This window comes from Hordeum vulgare, chromosome 3H (assembly GCF_904849725.1).
Source record: "Hordeum vulgare subsp. vulgare chromosome 3H, MorexV3_pseudomolecules_assembly, whole genome shotgun sequence".
NCBI classification, from domain to species: domain Eukaryota; kingdom Viridiplantae; phylum Streptophyta; class Magnoliopsida; order Poales; family Poaceae; genus Hordeum; species Hordeum vulgare.
This window is the reverse complement of record NC_058520.1, coordinates 531613215-531633569: the sequence shown is the minus strand read 5'-3', so window position 1 is coordinate 531633569 and position 20355 is coordinate 531613215. Positions and strand designations below refer to the sequence as shown.

Below are 20355 nucleotides of genomic sequence, written 5' to 3'. Positions count from 1 at the left end.
CCAGTTATCAAGAAACAACACCTTGTTTATAATCAGAAGACACTGACTATCTTTGATCAACTCGCTAGCCAACTAGAGGCTTGCTAGGGACAGTGTTTTGTCTATGTATCCACACATGTAAATGAGTCTTCATTCAATACAATTATAGCATGTATAATAAACGATTATCTTGATACATGAATTATAATAATAACTATATTTATTATTGCCTCTAGGGCATAATTCCAACAGTTCTGGTGTTGATCATGCTTTGCCCGTGGAAGAGGTTTAGTCAGCGGGTCCTACATTCAGATCCGTGTGCACTTTGCATATATTTACGTCCTCCCCCTCGACGTAGTCGCGGTTGAGGTTGAAGCGTCGTTTGATGTTTCTGGTCTTCTTATGAAACCGTGGTTCCTTTGCTAAGGCAATGGCACCCGTGTTGTCACAAAACAAGGTTATTGGATTCAGTGCGCTTGGCACCACTTCAAGATCCGTCATGAACTGCTTCATCCAGACACCCTCCTTAGCCGCCTCCGAGGCAGCCATGTACTCCGCTTCACATGTAGAATCAGCTACGACGCTTTGCTTGGAACTGCACCAGCTTACCGCACCCCTATTAAGAATAAATACATATCCGGTCTGCGACTTATCGTCGTCCGGATCTGTGTCAAAGCTTGCATCGACGTAACCCTTTACGGCAAGCTCTTCGTCACCTCCATACACGAGAAACATCTCCTTAGTCCTTTTCAGGTACTTCAGGATATTCTTGACCGCCGTCCAGTGATCCACTCCTGGATTACTCTGGAACCTGCCTGCCATACTTATGGCCAGGCTAACGTCCGGTCTAGTGCACAACATTGCATACATGATAGATCCTATGGCTGAAGCATAGGGGACGGTGCTCATATGCTCTCTATCTTTATCAGTTGCTGGGCACTGAGTCTTACTCAATCTTGTACCTTGTAAAACTGGCAACAACCCTTTCTTGGTCTGTTCCATTTTGAACCTCTTCAAAACTTTATCAAGGTATGTGCTTTGTGAAAGTCCTATCAGGCGTTTTGATCTATCCATGTAGATCTTAATGCCTAGAATGTAAGCAGCTTCTCCTAGGTCCTTCATAGAGAAACTTTTATTCAAGTAATCCTTTATGCTCTCCAAAAACTCTACGTTGTTTCCAATCAGTAATATGTCATCCACATATAATATTAGAAACGCCACAGAGCTCCCACTCACTTTCTTGTAAATACAAGATTCTCAAACCACTTGTATAAACCCAAATGCTTTGATCACCTCATCAAAGCGTTTATTCCAACTCCGAGATGCTTGCACCAGTCCATAAATGGATCGCTGGAGCTTGCATACCTTGTTAGCATTTTTAGGATCGACAAAACCTTCGGGTTGCATCATATACAACTCTTCCTTAAGGAATCCGGTAAGGAACGCCGTTTTGACATCCATCTGCCATATTTCATAATCGAAAAATGCAGCTATTGCTAACATGATTCTGACGGACTTAATCATCGCTACGGGTGAGAATTTTTCATCGTAGTCAACTCCTTGAACTTGTGATAAAACCCTTTGCCACAAGTCGAGCTTTATAAACGGTCACATTGCCGTCAGCGTCCGTCTTCTTCTTGAAGATCCATTTGTTCTGAATAGACTTGCGGCCCTCAGGTAGTACTTCCAAAGTCCACACCTTGTTTTCATACATGAATCCTATCTCGGACTTCATTGCCTCCAGCCATTTGTTGGAATCTGGTCCCACCATTGCTTCTTCATAATTTGTAGGTTCATTGTTGTCTAACAACATGATTGACAAAACGGGATTACCGTACCACTCTGGAGAAGCACGTGGTCTCGTCGACCTACGCGGTTCGATAGGAACTTGAACCGGAGTTTCATGATCATCATCATTAACTTCCTCCTCAACCGGCATCGCAACAACAGGGGTTTCCCCTTGCCCTGCGCCACCATCCAGAGGGATGAGAGGTTCGACAACCTCATCAAGTTCTATCTTCCTCCCACTCAATTCTCTCGAGAGAAACTCCTTCTCGAGAAAAGCTCCATTTTTAGCAACAAACACTTTGCCCTCGGATTTGAGATAGAAGGTGTACCCAACTGTCTCTTTTGGGTAACCTATGAAGATGCACTTTTCCGCTTTGGGTTCCAGCTTTTCAGGCTGAAGCTTTTTGACATAAGCATCACATCCCCAAACTTTAAGAAACGACAACTTTGGCCTTTTGCCATACCACAGTTCGTATGGTGTCGTCTCAACGGATTTTGATGGTGCCCTATTTAAAGTGAATGCAGCTGTGTCTAATGCATAACCCCAAAACGATAACGGCAAATCGGTAAGAGACATCATAGATCACACCATCTCTAATAAAGTATGATTACGACGTTCGGACACACCATTACGCTGTGTTGTTCCAGGCGGTGTCAACTGTGAAACAATTCCACATTGTCTTAAGTGAGCACCAAACTCGAAACTCAGATATTCACCCCCACGATCAGACCGTAGGAACTTGATCTTCTTGTTACGATGATTTTCAACTTCACTCTGAAATTGCTTGAACTTTTCAAATGTTTCAGACTTGTGCTTCATTAAGTAGACATAACCATATCTACTCAAATCGTCAGTGAAGGTGAGAAAATAACAATATCCGCCGCGTGCCTCCACGCTCATCGGACCGCACACATCGGTATGTATGATTTCCAACAAGTCACTGACACGCTCCATTGTTCCGGAGAACGGAGTTTTAGTCATCTTGCCCATGAGGCATGGTTCGCACGTGTCAAGTGAATCAAAGTCAAGTGACTCCAAAAGTCCATCGGTATGGAGTTTCTTCATGCGCTTTACACCAATATGACCTAAGCGGCAGTGCCACAAAAACATGGCGCTATCATTGTTAACTCTAACTCTTTTGGTCTCAATGTTATGTATATGTCTATTATCACTATCAAGATTCAATATGAACAATCCTCTCACATTGGGTGCATGACCATAAAAGATGTTACTCATAGAAGTAGAACAACCATTATTCTCTGACTTAAAAGAGTAACCGTCTCACAATAAACAAGATCCAGATATAATGTTCATGCTCAACGCAGGCACTAAATAACAATTATTCAAGTTCATAACTAATCCTGATGGTAACTGAAGTGAAACTGTGCCGACGGCGATTGCATCAACCTTGGAACCATTTCCTACGCGCATCGTGTCACGCCCAAGATGCGACCCTATCCTCAATTTGGCACGAAGGCCTCGTCAGGGATAGAAGCGCATCTTGTCGTGTCGCAAGAATGGATATCGTTACAAGTACATATACTGAAAAGAAGAGTTATATATACAGAGTTGGCTTACACTCGCCACAAGCTACATCAGAGTCACATCAGTACATTACATAATCATCAAGAGTAAGAGCAGGGTCCGACTATGGACGAAAACAAACAAAAAAAGAAGAACGATGTCCATCCTTGCTATCCCAGGCTGCCGGCCTGGAACCCATCCTAGATCGATGAAGAAGAAGAAGAAGAAGCAAACCAAATGTACAATCAAAGCGCTCGCGTCAAGTAACCTTTACATGTATCTGCAACTGGTGTTGTAGTAATCTGTGAGCCACAGGGGACTCAGCAATCTCATTTCCAAAGGTATCAAGACTAGCAAAGCTTACTGGGTGAGGTATGGTTAAGTGGTGAGGTTGCAGCAGCGGCTAAGCATATATGAGGTGGCTAAACTTACGAGTACAAGGAATAAGAGGGGGAAGATCTACGCATAACGGACGAGAACTACTGATGATCAGATGAATGATCCTGAACACCTACCTACGTCAGACATAACCCCACCGTGTCCTCGATCGGAGAAGGAACTCACGAAAGAGACAGTCACGGTTACGCACACAGTTGGCAAGTTTTTAATTAAGTTAACTTCAAGTTATCTAGAACCAGTGTTAAACAAAGTTTCCACGTTGCCACATAACCGCGGGCAAGGCTTTCCGAAAGATTTAACCCTGCAGGGGTGCTCCAACTAGTCCATCACAAATTACCACAAGCCGCATAGAAATCCTCAATCACGAAGCTCGCGATCTCGTCGGATTCCCTAGTGGAAAGCTTCAACTCTGAGATTACCCAAAGCATCAACGGAATCCCGATGCACAAGATATCTCGTCAAAGGTAAAACTAATCCAGCAAGGCCGCCCGGCGTGTCGACGATCCCGATAGGAGCCGCGTATCTCGTTCTCAAGACACGACGGATAAGCGACGCGTACGAGTGCCAAACCTCGAGTTTCCTCGTGGTGGCCCCTCACAGTGCTCTGTTTTGGACCAACACTCATGAGGAGCACTGGCCCGGGGGTTGATTAAATTATCCTCGGGGCCTGGGAAGTCCCTATGCAATTTTTATTAGGTGATTAGGCAAATGTAGTACCAAAGTTGGGCCTTGCCAGACCAGCTTTAATATAGAACGAATTATCAAGGGGGTCCCCATAACAACCCCGATCGTGTTAGGAGCGCTCAATTATGGAACATAACACCGGTAGCCGGAAACTAAGGGGGCAAAGGTGGAACAAAACACCAGGCTAGAAAGGCCGAGCCTTCCACCTTTTACCAAGTATATAGGTGCATTAACTTAAATAGCATTTAAATATGGCGATATAAGAAGGAACCCATGCTTTCACATGGAAGCAACTGCACCTGCAACTAGCAACGCTAACACAGGGTTAAGCAAGCGGTAACATAGCCAATCAGTGGTTTGCTAGGTCGAACAGGTTGAAGGTTTTCATGGCATTGTTGAGAGGCTGAAATTTAACATGTGGTAGGCAACGAGACATAAACGATAGAAGCGGTAAACTAGCATGGCAATGATAGTAATGGTATCTGGGGAAATGATCATCTTGCCTGAGATCCTGCTTGGAAGAAGAACAACTCGGAGAACCAGATGAACGGACGTAGTCAAACGGGTCCTCACATACCGACACGCTTGCGGAACTCTATCGGAACAGAGCAAACTGGAAACAAACATCAACACAAATATTCACCACACGATGCACAACATGATGCATAACCTACTATGATGCATGATCAGTTCATTGATGCAAGAGATGGCATGGCATTTCACCTCACGCAAACACTACACATTAAATGAAGCTCGATATGCAACGGGTTGCATATCGGCAAAACTCCACGATTAACTAATTAATTCACTCCCGATTATTTAACACGCAATATTAAATGTGGTTAACATGGCAAGGGGTGAAGCGGTGATCCTACAAGTCATCCTAGTCGGTTTAACTCGCGGAACATGGAACGAGCTACGGCACAAGAACATGCAACACCAGATAACATGCCATGAATGCGACATGCATGCAAGTTACAACATCACGACAAGAAGAGAAAGAAGCAGGTGTCGCCACGGCGAGCGAGAGGGAACCATGGCGGCAAAACAGAAACGATGCCACGGCAACGTTCCTATCCCGACAACTCGTCGCGATCTCGGTGCCACGATCTGGAAGCGTGTGTGGAAACGTTAAATAAAGATGGGGTGATCCCGTATCTCGGGTTCCCATGTGTCGAGGCACGACGAAAGAAGACAACGGGAAACGGGCAACATACGGTGCATACATACATACATCTCACACACCATATGCGTTCGGTACACGACACGTCTCATTGGTATACCTTCGACGCGTGCATATCGGAGCGGATCGGTTCGTAGCGGACGTCGTGGAAGTAGTCGTACACGCGCCGGTAGTTGAAGTAGTGGTACACGGTCTCGTCGACGGTAGTCGTTCGCTCGGCGTCGTGGTTCTCGGGTGTTCGGCGACGTCGAGGAAGACGAACTCGTTTCCGGGGGTCGTCGAGGGCATCGTGGTACCCGCGGAGAACTTGCTGTCGACCCACGACATGCGGGGATGGTGCTCGTGGCGACGCAAGCGGCAACACAGCAAAAATGCAACGGCGCCGGCAAACAACGGCAAGCAGCAAAGCAGCAGCTACACGGCACGGCTGCACATGTAAGCAGTGGCAGCAACGACAACGCCAACAGCTAGATACCTACATGCAGCAGCAACAAGTCGGCAGCGCAGCAGGCAGCAACATGCATCACGCAGCTACTAGCAACATCTTGTAGCAGCAACAACTAGGCAGCAGCAAGAGCACAGCAGCGACATCACCAGCGACTAGTAGCTAAGCAGCATCAAGCAGCAACGACAGCAAGTAACAACAGCAAGCAGCCGGCACAGCAGCAAGCAATCGGCAGCGGCTAGCGGACCACAACAACATCAAGCACGCAGCAACAACCAGCTAGGCGCAGCAGCAGCATACACAGCAGCACATCGGGCACAACCATCTCACGCAGCAGCAGCAAAAACGCAACAGCAATAGGAACGGCAACGCCAGCAGGCAACATCATTAGGCAGCAGTAAGACGCACAGCAACAGCAAACGGCCAGCAGCTAGCAAGCAGCGGCATGCACGGCAGCAGCAGCAGCGGGCAGCGACAGCAACAGCTCGGCTGGCGGAGCAAAAGGAAGGAGGAGGCCGGGCCATGGCAAGCTTGACGACGAGGCGAACAACCGGCGGCTGCACGAGCTCGCGAGGCTGCGCGCATGGAGGCGAGCACGCGGGGCTGGAGGGAACGGCCACGGCGGGCAGCGCGGCGCGGGGAGGCGAGCCACCTGAGGAGGAGGGGCGAGGCCATGGCGACGCCGGTGGAAGGCGAGCATGGCGGCCAGGGCGTCGAGCTCCTGCGGCAGGCGAGGGAAACGGGGCGAGCACGCGGGGAGGGGAGCAGGCGCGCGGCGGCGGGCATGGCGGGGCGAGGCCGGCGGCGACGCGCAGGTAGGCGGGCGCTAGCACTGGCAGCGGGGAAGCACGGGATGCAGGGCTACGCGGGGCTGGGAATCGGGTAGAGAGGAGATGACGGTGCTCGGGGGGGAGACCAGAGATGGATCGAGGGGGCTAGGGCAGGGTCTGCTGGGCCTGGCCGGTTGCCTCCCTTGGGCCTGGGAACTCCCTCTCTCTTTTTGCTATTTTTTTATACTTTTAAAAACAGAAAACCCAAACAAAAGAAAAGGAAAAAAAAGAAGGTTTTAATAAAATAAGAAAAAAATGCCTTTTGACTTCTTGAAAATAAAATATACCCCAACTATAAGGATAGCTTGGGCATTTTTTTAAACGAATAAAAATAACCTTTTGAAGAATTAAAAAAAAAAACCTTTTACAAAAGATAAAATAAAACCCCTTTTATCTAAAGAAAAATAAAGGCCCTGTTAAAGAAGAAAATAAAATGATACTCTGTTATGAAAATAAACAAAAGGAAAAAAATAAAGGAAACCCAAGGGGTTGCCCCCACATTTAACAAAGGATTTTAAAAGAAGACGAACTTGTTTTAAAAGGGGTTAAAACCGAAACCTCAACGCAACCACGAAATAAAATAAGAGGGGAGAGAAGGTTTAGGTCCGCGGTGCAACAAGGTTTAGCTGTGGCTCTCGCGCACCCTCTCTCAACGCTCCAATAAAACAACGCCACTCACAAGGCACTAACACCCAACAACACGGCAACAAGCAACACCGACAAAACATAGTTGACATGATGCCATGCATGATGCGATGATGCAAACTACATGACGATGCAACGAATAAATCTAATCACACGACGGAAACGGAATAGAAGGGAAAATCTTCTGGAACGTTGGCATCGGGCTGTCACACATCGTCACTTCATCTTTCGCCAGCCTTCGCCTATTCCACAGTTCCTGTTTCGAGTTGCAAATATGAGCAACAGAACCGGTATTGAATACCCAGGCACTACTACGAGAGCCGGTTAAGTACACATCAATAACATGTATATCAAATATACCTGATTTTTCTTTGGCCGCCTTCTTATCAGCCAGATACTTGAGGCAGTTGCGCTTCCAGTTACCCATACCCTTGCAATAGTAGCACTCTGTTTCAGGCTTAGGTCCAGCTTTGGGTTTCTTCGTCGGATTGGCAATAGGCTTGCCGCTCTTCTTTGAATTACCCTTCTTCCCTTTGCCGTTTCTCTTCAAACTAGTGGTCTTATTCACCATCAACACTTGATGCTCTTTACGGAATTCAGACTCTGCGACTTTCAGCATCGCAAACAACTCGCCGGGTGACTTGTTCATCCCTTGCATGTTGTAGTTCAACACAAAGCCCTTATAGCTTGGCGGTAGTGATTGAAGAATTCTGTCAGTGATAGCCTCTTGCGGGAGTTCAATCCCCAGCTCAGCTAGACGATTTGAGTACCCAGAAATTTTGAGCACATGTTCACTGACAGACGAATTCTCCTCCATCTTGCAAGCATAGAATTTATCGGAGGTCTCATACCTCTCAATCCGGTCGTTCTTCTGAAATATAAACTTCAACTCCTAGAACATATCATATGCTCCATGACGCTCAAAGCGACGTTGAAGTCCCGGCTCTAAGCCATACAAGACTGCACATTGAACTACTGAGTAGTCCTCCTTACTTGTTAACCAAGCGTTCTTAGCATCTTGGTCAGCCGTAGCGGGTGGTTCATCTCCTAGCGCAGCATTAAGGACATAATCCTTCTTCCCAGCTTGTAGGATCAACTTAAGATTACGAACCCAGTCTACAAAGTTGCTTCCATCATCTTTCAACTTAGATTTCTCTAGGAACGTATTAAAATTCAGGGTACCTGTCGCGTGAGCCATGATCTACAACACAAATATATTCAAAGTGGACTTAGACTATGTTCAAGATAATTAGAGTTTAACTTAATCAAATTATTTGCTAAACTCCCACTCAAAAATACATCTCTCTAGTCATTTGAGTGGTTCATGACCCACTTACACTAGCTCAAGTCCGATCATCACGTGAGTTGAGTATAGTTTCAGTGGTAAGCATCCCTATGCTAATCATATCAACTATATGATTCATGATCGACCTTTCGGTCTCATGTGTTCCGAGGCCATGTCTGCACATGCTAGGCTCGTCAAGCTTAACCCGAGTGTTCCGCGTGTGCAACTGTTTTGCACCCGTTGTATGTGAACGTTGAGTCTATCACACCCGATCATCACGTGGTGTCTCGAAATGACGAACTGTAGCAACGGTGCACAGTCGGGGAGAACACAATTTTGTCTTGAAATTTTAGTGAGAGATCACCTCATAATGCTACAGTCGTTCTAAGCAAAACAAGGTGCATAAAAGGATTAACATCACATGCAATTCATAAGTGACATGATATGGCCATCATCATGTGCTCCTTGATCTCCATCACCAAAGCACCGGCACGATCTTCTTGTCACCGGCGCCACACCATGATCTCCATCAACGTGTCGCCATCGGGGTTGTCGTGCTACTCATGCTATTACTACTAAAGCTACATCCTAGCAAAATAGTAAACGCATCTGCAAGCACAAACGTTAGTTTAAAGACAACCCTATGGCTCCTGCCGGTTGCCGTACCATCGACGTGCAAGTCGATATTATCTATTACAACATGATCATCTCATACATCCAATATATTACATCACATCGTTGGCCATATCACATCATAAGCATACCCTGCAAAAACAAGTTAGACGTCCTCTAATTTGTTGTTGCATGTTTTACGTGGTGACCATGGGTATCTAGTAGGATCGCATCTTACTTACGCAAACACCACAACGGAGATATATGAATTGCTATTTAACCTTATCCAAGGACCTCCTCGGTCAAATCCGATTCAACTAAAGTTGGAGAAACAGACACTCGCCGGTCATCTTTGAGCAACGGAGTTACTCGTATCGATGAAACCAGTCTCTTGTAAGCGTACGAGTAATGTCGGTCCGAGCCACTTCGATCCAACAATACCGCGGGATCAAGAAAAGACTAAGGAGGGCATCAAAACGCACATCACCGCCCACAAAAACTTTTGTGTTCTACTCAAGAAGACATCTACGCATGAACCTAGCTCATGATGCCACTGTTGGGGAACGTCGCATGGGAAACAAAAAATTTCCTACGCGCACGAAGACCTATCATGGTGATGTCCATCTATGAGAGGGGATTTCCGATCTACGTACCCTTGTAGATCGCACAGCAGAAGCGTTAAGAAACACGGTTGATGTAGTGGAACGTCCTCACGTACCTCGATACGCCCCGCGAACCGTCCCACTAACCGTCCCGCGATCCGTCCCACGATCTAGTGCCGAACGGACGGCACCTCCGCGTTCAGCACACGTACAGCTCGACGATGATCTCGGCCTTCTTGATCCAGAAAGAGAGACGGAGAGGTAGATGAGTTCTCCGGCAGCGTGACGGCGCTCCGGAGGTTGGTGGTGATCTAATCTCAGCAGGGCTCCGCCCGAGCTCCACAGAAATGCGATCTAGAGGTAAAACCGTGGAGGTATGTGGTCGGGCTGCCGTGGCAAAAGTCGTTTCAAATCAGCCCTAATAGCTCCATATATATAGGAGGAGGGGAGGGGAGGCTTGCCTTGAGGCTCAATGAGCCCCAAGGGCTGCGCCACCAAGGGAGGAGGAGTCCTCCTCCAACTAGGATTGGAAGGTGGAGTCCTTCTCTTCTTTCCCACCTCCTTTTTTTTATTTTCTCTTTGATTTTCTATCTATGGCGCATAGGGCCTTCTTGGGCTGTCCCACCAGCCCACCAAGGGCTAGTGCGCCACCCCCAAGGCCTATGGACTTCCCCGGGGTATGCTGCCCCCCCCCCCAAGTGAACACCCGGAACCCATTCGTCATTCCCGGTACATTCCCGGTAACTCCGAAAACCTTCCGGTAATCAAATGAGGTCATCCTATATATCAATCTTCATTTCCAAACCATTCCGGAAACCCTCGTGACATCCGTGATGTCATCCGGGACTCCGAACAACATTCGGTAACCAACCATATAACTCAAATACGCATAAAACAACGTCGAACCTTAAGTCTGCAGACCCTGCAGGTTCGAGAACTATGTAGACATGACCCGAGTGACTCCTCGGTCAATATCCAATAGCGGGACCTAGATGCCCATATTGGATCCCACATATTCTACGAAGATTTTATCGTTTGAACCTCAGTGCCAGGGATTCATATAATCCCGTATGTCATTCCCTTTGTCCTTCGGTATGTTACTTGCCCGAGATTCGATCGTCAGTATCCGCATACCTATTTCAATCTCGTTTACCGGCAAGTCTCTTTACTCGTTCCGTAATACAAGATCCCGCAACTTACACTAAGTTACATTGCTTGCAAGGCTTGTGTATGATGTTGTATTACCGAGTGGGCCCCAAGATACCTCTCCGTCATACGGAGTGACAAATCCTAGTCTCGATCCATACTAACTCAACGAACACCTTCGGAGATACCTGTAGAGCATCTTTATAGTCACCCAGTTACGTTGCGATGTTTGATACACAAAAAGCATTCCTCCGGTGTCAGTGAGTTATATGATCTCATGGTCATAGGAACAAATACTTGACACGCAGAAAACAGTAGCAACAAAATGACACGGTCAACATGCTACGTCTATTAGTTTGGGTCTAGTCCATCACGTGATTCTCCTAATGACGTGATCCAATTATCAAGCAACAACACCTTGTTTATAATCAGAAGACACTGACTATGTTTGATCAACTGGCTAGCCAACTAGAGGCTTGCTAGGGATAGTGTTTTGTCTATGTATCCACACATGTATATAAGTCTTTATTCAATACAATTATAGCATGGATAATAAACGATTATCTTGATACTGGAATTATAATAATAACTATATTTATTATTGCCTCTAGGGCATAATTCCAACAAAAGAAAGTTACATCGGATAGATCTCCATGAAGATCATGGAGAACTTTGTATTGAAGATCCAAGAGAGAGAAGAAGCCAACTAGCTACTGGATATGGACCCGAAGGTCTATGGTGAACTACTCACGCATCATCGGAGAGGCAATGGTGTTGATGAAGAAGCCCTCCGTGTCCGAATCCCCCTCCGGTAGGGCACCAGAACGGTCCCCAGATGGGATCTCGCGGAGACAGAAGTTTGCGGCGGCGGAAAAGTATTTTCGTGGCTCTCTCTGGAGGTTTTGGGATTTTTGGGAATTTATAGGCGAAAGAGGTAGGACAGAGGAGGCAAGGGGGCCCACGAGCCTGCTAGGCGCGCCTAGGGGGCTCGTGACCTCCCACGAGACCTCCTGCCTTGGTTCTCAAGTCTTCTGGGTATCTTGTGTTATGAAAAAAATCATCCCGCAGGTTTTATTCCATTTGGACTTCGTTTAGTATTCATTTCTGAAAAAGGTCAAAAACACGGAAAAAACAGAAACTGACACTAGCCACTGGGTTAATAGGTTAGTCCCAAAAATGATATAAAAAGGCATATAAATGCATATAAGACATTCCAAGTTGATAATATTATAGCATGGAACAATCAAAAATTATAGATGCGTTGGAGACGTATCACGTACGGTGGCCCGAACCTGCATAGTTTGCGCGTCTCCGTAGTCCCCGGCGAGAAGGAGTGAGTTCGTCGCCGATCTTGCTTTTTTTACCGTCGTGTTGTAGGTTCCCAAGCAAAGTCCCCGAGTGTTCGAACCCTAGTTCTTGGATGCAGATCCCACACTCCGACAGCCTTCACATGTGTGAAACTGACTGTAATTTGGGTTCAGTCACATCTTTAATATAAATGGCTGTTATGTGGAGGAAAAATATATTCAATGCTAACTAATGGGTACATCTTATTTCAACATAAATGGATGAAAAAAGAACCTAAATGATAACGCCCACATGTATGGCATGTTTGCACTTCGCCCACACACGTCAATCCACGTTGATTCTGTTATGCACGAATCTTGACAATGTTTGATGACTTTTGTGTGCCACGTATGCATCATCGTGTGTGTGAGCATTGGAGAGTTCGCCCATACGACCCACAGCGTGCGGTTGCCAGCTGCGCCGTGTGGGCCAACTCTCCAACGCCCGCACAGTCAACACCTAGTCTGCACACATGTGGGTGAACTGCCCTTCGCGCACAAGACGCTCGTACGTCGTTAGATGGCAAGTGCACTTGCACGTACGTGACAACTAGGTAAACACACATGACAACTATAGCTCGTTGCTAGATGACAACTGAAGTTGCGCGTACGTGACAACTAGGCAAAGACAAATGGCAACCATGATTAACCATACATGATAACTAGGCTTGGACCACAGGTGACAACTAGTTAATCACATATGACAACTATTGTTTGGCCATATAGGGCAAGTAGTTAATCACACATGACAACTATGGTTTGATTACACGCGGCAACAACAGTTAGTTAGACATGGCAACTATAGTTTATCAAAACAAAGAAGTTGACATGCTTTCACAACTACATTTGCCATCCCGGGTAACTAAATTTGCTATCCCGAGGTAACAAAAATGTCATACCGCGGGTAACTAACATAGCTACGTGAGGACGTATGGACATATTTGCTTCGTGCCACACACATGAGATAAAGATGAGTAGTAGTTGTTAGACGTGTGACACGAAGTAGCTGCGCCCACACGTCTGGACAGTTTTAATATTCGTCCATACATAACCGTGTGGGTGTCTCTTGATTATGCAATTCAGGACGTGTGATATGCCATGTGTGGTGAATATCATGATCCGAAAAGAATGCTTAAAAACAAGTAAATTGCTAGAAATGTATATGTAGCATAGTGTGAACTTTATTGCTATCGGAAGAATGTACATGGAGCCATCAACAGAGAATAAAGACACACATGGAAGACACACATCGTAGAAATCACAATCACTGTGACACTGTCATTGTCTGCTTATACAAATTACAACATTTTACATGTACCGTGCTGTATTGTGTCCTAATGGTGCCCCTTTTTGGATTCAATCGGCCAAATCTAAGCCCTGATTAAACCCAAAAAACTCTAAAGAAAGAAAAGAATGGAGTTAACACTTAATTAACACATCTGAAACATATCTTCGCTGAACAGCTGATGGGGCGTGGGTTTGTTAGACTTGGATGAAGGAATGGCAGGGCACCCCCATGAGCTGCGCGAGGCTGGTGGACCTGAGCTTCCTCTCCGTGACGGCGGGGTCTTCCAGCAACAGCACCTTGTCCTTGTCCTGCACGCCGGCCATGTGCAGGTGGTCGCCGTCATCCCGCTCCCTGCCCCGGTACAGCAGCCGCTGCTCCCTGGGCCACAGCCCGGTGGCCAGCGACAGCAGCACCTTGAGGTCGCCGAAGGTGGCGGTGGCGTCGATGGAGACATCGTGCTGCCACCCGCCGCAGCTGGCTGAGACCCGCACCAGGATGGCCTCCGCTGCGTCGCAGGCCTCGTTTCCCGCCCCCCGGCGCTTCTGCACCAGCATCCCGCCCGGCCGCACCTCCCACTCGATCCTCTCGTGCTCGGCCACCATGGCGCACATGTCCAAGCCACCGCCGATGCCCACCGTGCTCTTGGACCGCCTGCTGAACAGCCTCCTCGGGCTCGGGATCTTCACCATTTCTGCTCCTCCGAGCTCTCCCCGTGCCTCTCCGCCTCGCGTGTGTGATGACGCCGATGGATGATCACTGGATAGCTAGCTAGCTAGCTCTCTGCTCTCTCTGTCTGGATGTTGTGCTGCGTGAGGCTTGATGGAGAGACGCTTGGGATTTTAAAGCGGGAGAAGGTGTCGAGGATGACTGGATGAGGGCAAGGTGGAGAGATTAGCGTTAATTGAGTGTGGTGTACGCGAATTAGGCGACACCTGTCTGCTGTTGCTGATGCGACGGGATCGGAGCAGCACATGGGGAGGTGGCAACGATCTAACACGGTCTCTGCATCTGCATGAATGGCGGGGCCGACGGAATCCTCCCACCGGCTGCAGGTAGGTTAGTTTTCTCTTGTCGTTTGTTTTGATTGTTTCCATTCGTTTACTCTATATAAGTACTGCACTGACACTGTTCATCCGAAACCAACCTAGTCCGGACAACTTTCCCCCTGAATTGAAATCTACTTACTGCTAAAATGTGTTTCGTCTCTAACCAGATACGTCGATGTCCGGTGATAAAGCTGGTCGGGTGGTTTAGAAGAGCGTGCGTCTCAAGCCACGGCGATGAAACATTGTATACATGGTACGTGTAGGAACCAGGCGAGCGTGTGGATTTTCCGGCCAGAGTAAAGAAAAAAGAAGGAACTGATTCGCATCACCCACCAAACAATCGATCGGCGTCTAGCCTCTGTACGTAGCTAGCATGGCCGGGATGATGAGATGCACATGCACCGAAGCTAGCTAGCCATACAAAACCGCGATGATAATACGAGTATAGTGCTCCCATGAAATGCCACGTTACGCTACCACTGCACGCATCTGGATTTGGTTGCCAATCGGCCGGCGGTCTGATCGCACATGCGCGGGCGGGCGGAGGGCCTGCCGCGCCGTATTATTTTAGGCGCTAGATCCATATGGTCTATCGGAGGAGATCGCGGCGCCGGCCGGCGGCAACGAACCGCGAACGCGGACACTGTGCAGAATGATTTGTCGAGCAGCCGATGGAGGAACCACCGCGTCGATGCTGTCCATTAGTCTAGTTTTTTTTTTTTTTTGAGCAACCGTCGACTAGTTTAGTTTGAACGAACCCTAGCCCCGGTGCTGCCACCGGTCCGGTTTTTGTCGCCTATCCCGTCACTTGATTCCCAACTAAGGAAAAATACTTATCACTACTATATATTGTTTCATCGTTTTTTCTTCAGAAAAAAACTTAACGCAACTTATAAGTAGCAGAAAGAATTTTTGGCGTCGTTGTCAGGAAGAAATCATCAAATTCCCATCAGACTTCTTCATACATATTATCAATCAGTTGTTCTATCATTTTATTTGTCTTCATGTACTTTTCTTTATTTGCTTGTTGTAAAACTTCAAAAATACAAAAGATATTTCTATTCGCTTATTAGTTTACTTGGTTTGTCACCATGTCTTGTCTTTCTATTAATGTTTTTTCCGGATTTCGAAGTATTCTATTTCAAACAAAGGCAAAATGAGAGCTTAAAAGTTGCTTGGTATCGTGTAATAGAGTCCCATCGTAACGATATTATAAAAAATGATACGAAGGTCCTTCTTCATAACTTCTAGTAGGACTCAACATGTCTAATAGGCAAATTCTAGATTTCGCGGCTAAAGGGAATTTTACTGAGATTTATTGTTATGCTGCCCATGAGATAATAGAAGGGATGGTTGGAACTCCTCCCTTACCTCAAATTGCTCCTTATATTCATGAAGGGATTCAAATATTTGAGAAGCTAGGAGATATGCAGAAAAATTTGAGCACGGCACAAAAGCTAAACAAACATATCAAAACCCTAAGCGTTAGCCTCACTCGTGTGAATTCTTTTCTCATCGTTTGTAATAAGTGATTTGAATCGGCGTCTTCGCACGGTGTAGCACTTGCATGGCATGTACTGTTCACTCCTATGTGAGGATAAAGTGTGTCGAGAACGCGACGCCGTTCTTGGTCACGTACTGGAAAGCGCTAACGGTCGCAGCCATATCTCCCTGCATCACAATCGACGAGCTCTTGCTGGAACAGCTGCACCGGCTTCTCCTTGTTGCTCACCCCTATGATGGCATGGTGAGCTAGCCTCCATGGCGCCCGTCAGAGAAGGTCCAACAAGATCCATAGCTCCCCTGGTCCTTGACTCGACCCAGGCATGGCTAGCCATTGCACGTCTTATCACGCTGGTCTCAATAGATTGGGAGGGGCAAGGCACCAGCGCGCCTACTCTTTCACGGACCGAGGAGCAGTGAGATTGAGGTTACGGTTGCGCCGCCGTCATCTTGCGACACTTATATCCAGGGGCGAAGCCAGGATAAAAGGTCGTCGGGGTCAATGTGAATAAATAGCTCTAATGTATACCCTCATGAACACAGTAGCTATAATATATATGCCTAAAAATACATCACTCGTATTAAGTAATATGTCTATAATATTATTTTAGTAATCCCACATAAATAAGAAATAACAGGATGTATCATAACAAAATAAGCTTGGATTATAAAGTAGTTACCTTTCTATTTTTCTTGACATGTATGATCTTTCATCTTCAAGAAGTAATCTATAACATCCCTATGTGGAGTTGATATAGAAGTCTTTGCTCCAACAAGAAAACGATGGAGTAGTTCATCAAATCATCTCTCAATCGTGTAATCCACATGATTAAGTTACCCGCACAGACGTGCCATTATTACAAAATCAACACGTCAAACAAACCATAATAAGATAATAAGTAGAATAGGAATTTTAGATGATATAGGAGGAACAAGAATTAGACGAAGAAATCAGCTCTAGTGTCATTTACGGATCGAATGTGTGAAACAAATTTTCATGTTTCATGGAGGGGAGGAGTGGAGATCAGGAGTGGCCATGACGGCGGGCGGTTCTAAGGAACACACGGGGCGAGTGCACGAGACCTGAAGAAAGAAAGAAGTGATTGATAGGGACGTGATCGAGACCGAGCACACGCGTGAACGAGAACGAAAGATCCTGACTTTCTTTCGATCTTACACAAGAGCGATCATGTGAATCACTAAATTAGGGGTACTCCTTTCAAAGATCACTTTCACCTGCAGTGTGTCACTTGTCTCAACCTGTGAGTTTTCCCTTTTTTCGTCGATCTGTATTTTCAAAATATTTTATCTCTTAAAACGTGCGTTTAAATTTGGAATCGTCTTCACCGTTGGATTCCTCGCGAGGAGATCATCAAAACTACATCCTGTGTTGATAGGTTATGACGAACTATTTAAAAAAAGAACGAAAAACTGTGCCTCTCGCGAAAGAAAAAAATAAAAACATGTTTTTCGTTTCCGAGAGGCTCGGTCGTGCCTCTCAGGGAAGCAAATACGTGCCTCTTGTGGAAGCTAAGTCGTGCCTCTCGCGAAAGAAAAAAATAAAAACATGTTTTTCGTTTCCGAGAGGCTCGGTCGTGCCTCTCAGGGAAGCAAATACGTGCCTCTTGTGGAAGCTAAGTCGTGCCTCTCGCGAAAGAAAAATAAAACAGAAAATACATTTATTTTTGTTTTGAAGAGGCACGGCCTCTCGCCAAAGCAAATCCGTGTCTCTCGCGAAAATAAAACCTTGCCTCTTATAAAAGAAATAAAAACAGAAAACATTTTTTTATTTCTCAGATGCATGGTTTTGTCTCTCCTGAAATCAGATTCGTGCCTCTCGCAAAAAAGAAATAAATAATGTATTTTTTTTTGTTTCCTAAAGGCATGAACGTGCCTCTCATAAAAGCAAAACCGTGTCTTCCGAGAAAGCAAAAACCGTGCCTCTTGAAGAAGAAAAAAACATATTATTTTTTCGTTCTCGAATGGCACAACCGCGTCTTTCGTGGAAGCAAATACGTACCCCTTGTGTAAGAAAAATCATGATTTTTGAAAAAGGAAATATTTATTTTATTTTTCGTTCAAAAGCTAAGAAACACCTTTGAAAAATCGAAATACAAAAAAGAAAAAAACACAACTACAATGTCGAGAAAAATAGAAAAAACGAAATATAAAGAAAACACACAAAACGCGACACGTGATGGTGATTGAGAACACGTCAAATGACGACGCATGAGAGTGATCATTGAAAGGCTCCCGAAGAAACGCTTCTTAACTACTTGCTCTCGCGATCATGAGATTTTAAGTAATTTTCTTTGAGTAATCTCGCGATCATGAGATAGATCTATTGTTTTGAGATCGATCGGAAGTGACACTGGTCCTATGTGCCCCTGCGTGGCGATCAAAGTGGCAATGGGCCTGCGTACTAGTTCTTTTCGGCTGCTATATTCTGGATTGCGTAATAACTGTTTTGGGCTGCATGGAACAATTTTGGAACCTCCAGAACAAAATTTGAAAACATGAATATTTTTTTAAGTTTGCAAACTATTTTTGAAACGTAACAATTTTTACAACTCCCGAATGCAACGTGAAAACACGATTTTTTGAAAATCTGTGAACAAATTTTTAAAACAGGAACAGTTTTTAAACTACCAAAAAACTGGACATGAACATTTTTTTCGAAAACAGGAACATTTTTCAAATTCCAAAGCAAAATTTGAAAAGACGAACAACTTTTGCATGCGAACATTTTTTAAACTCTTGAACAAAATTTGAAAACACGATTTATTTTTAAATTTGCCAACAATTTGTAAAAATGGAACATTTTTTCAATACACCCAAACAAAAAATAAAAACATGATTTGTTTTAAAATTTTGCGAGCAAACTTCTAAACAGGAACATTTTTTAAACTACCCAAACAAGTGAATCATAACTATTTTTCAAAAAGAAGAACATTTTTGAAATTCCAAAAGAAAATTTGGAAACACATACAACTTTTGCATCCAAACATTTTTGGACCTGCAGAACGAAACTTGAAAGACGAACTTTAAAACTCCCAAACAAATTTTGAAAAAGGAACATTGTTTTTCGAACTATTTGAAATTTAGAACATTGTATAAAAAGCAAGAAAGAAATTCGAATTTGCAGAACAACTTTTGAAAATTCTAAAGTTTTTTGAACATCCACATCATTTTTTTTAAAAGTAAAATACTTTTCGATTTTGAAGAACAATTTTTCAAAATTCCAAACATTTTCGAAAATCTAGAACATTTTTGAAAATCGAGATCTGTTTCTTAAAATCCCGAATAGTTTTCAAAAAGAGAACAAAAAAACTTTTCGAATTTGAAATATAATTTTTGAAAATCCGAAATTTCTCTGAAAATATAGAACATTTTTTGAAAATACAGATATTTCTTTGAAAATCCAATTTTTTTTTAAACCCAAAACATTTTTTTAAATAAAAACAGTAAGGAAAAAAAGAATAGAAAAGAATTATGGAAAGGAGGAAACTAGAAAAAACAGTTCAGGGAATCTTTAGAAGTTTTCCAAACCGGAAAAACTCAAAAGGAAACCTCTTGAAGGTTCCCAAAATTAGGGCATTGGAATAGTTATACGGGCTGGTCCGTGCGTCACTGTTGTGTCGCTCGCCCTTGCGAGGCACCGACGGCTTGACGCAGCGAGCGGCAAATAGCATGTTTTTAGTTTTTCTCTTCATAGGTTGTATGCATGTACCAGTGTTTGGACCGAAGTCATTCGGATCAATTGACCACGGCTCAACATTATAGCTCCGCTCGCTCTACTCCGGATGGCTTTGCTGGATTTTCTTTATCCTTCTCGAGCGTCTTGTGCACTGGGATTTTGAGGATACTTCGGGCTATCTCAAGGTTGAGGTTTTTCACACAACTTGTGGCTAGTTTGTGATGGATGAGTTGGAGTACCCGTGTAGGGTTAAATCTTTTGGAGAGTCGTGCCCGCGGTTATGTGACAACTTGAAAATTTGTTTAACACCCGGTTATATCAAACTTTTAGTAAACTCAACTAAAATACACCA

The 20355-nt window shown here is 45.0% G+C and overlaps 1 protein-coding gene across 1 annotated transcript; it reads right to left on the bottom strand.

Annotated features, from left to right (window-relative positions):
- Positions 1 to 13721: 13721 nt before the first annotated feature.
- LOC123440434 (BAG family molecular chaperone regulator 4-like) lies at positions 13722 to 14641 on the bottom strand. The gene has a single exon (XM_045116998.1). The coding sequence runs from the start codon at positions 14444 to 14446 to the stop codon at positions 13952 to 13954; it is 495 nt and encodes a 164-aa protein (XP_044972933.1). The 5' UTR covers positions 14447 to 14641; the 3' UTR covers positions 13722 to 13951.
- Between the last annotated feature and the right edge of the window lie 5714 nt (positions 14642 to 20355).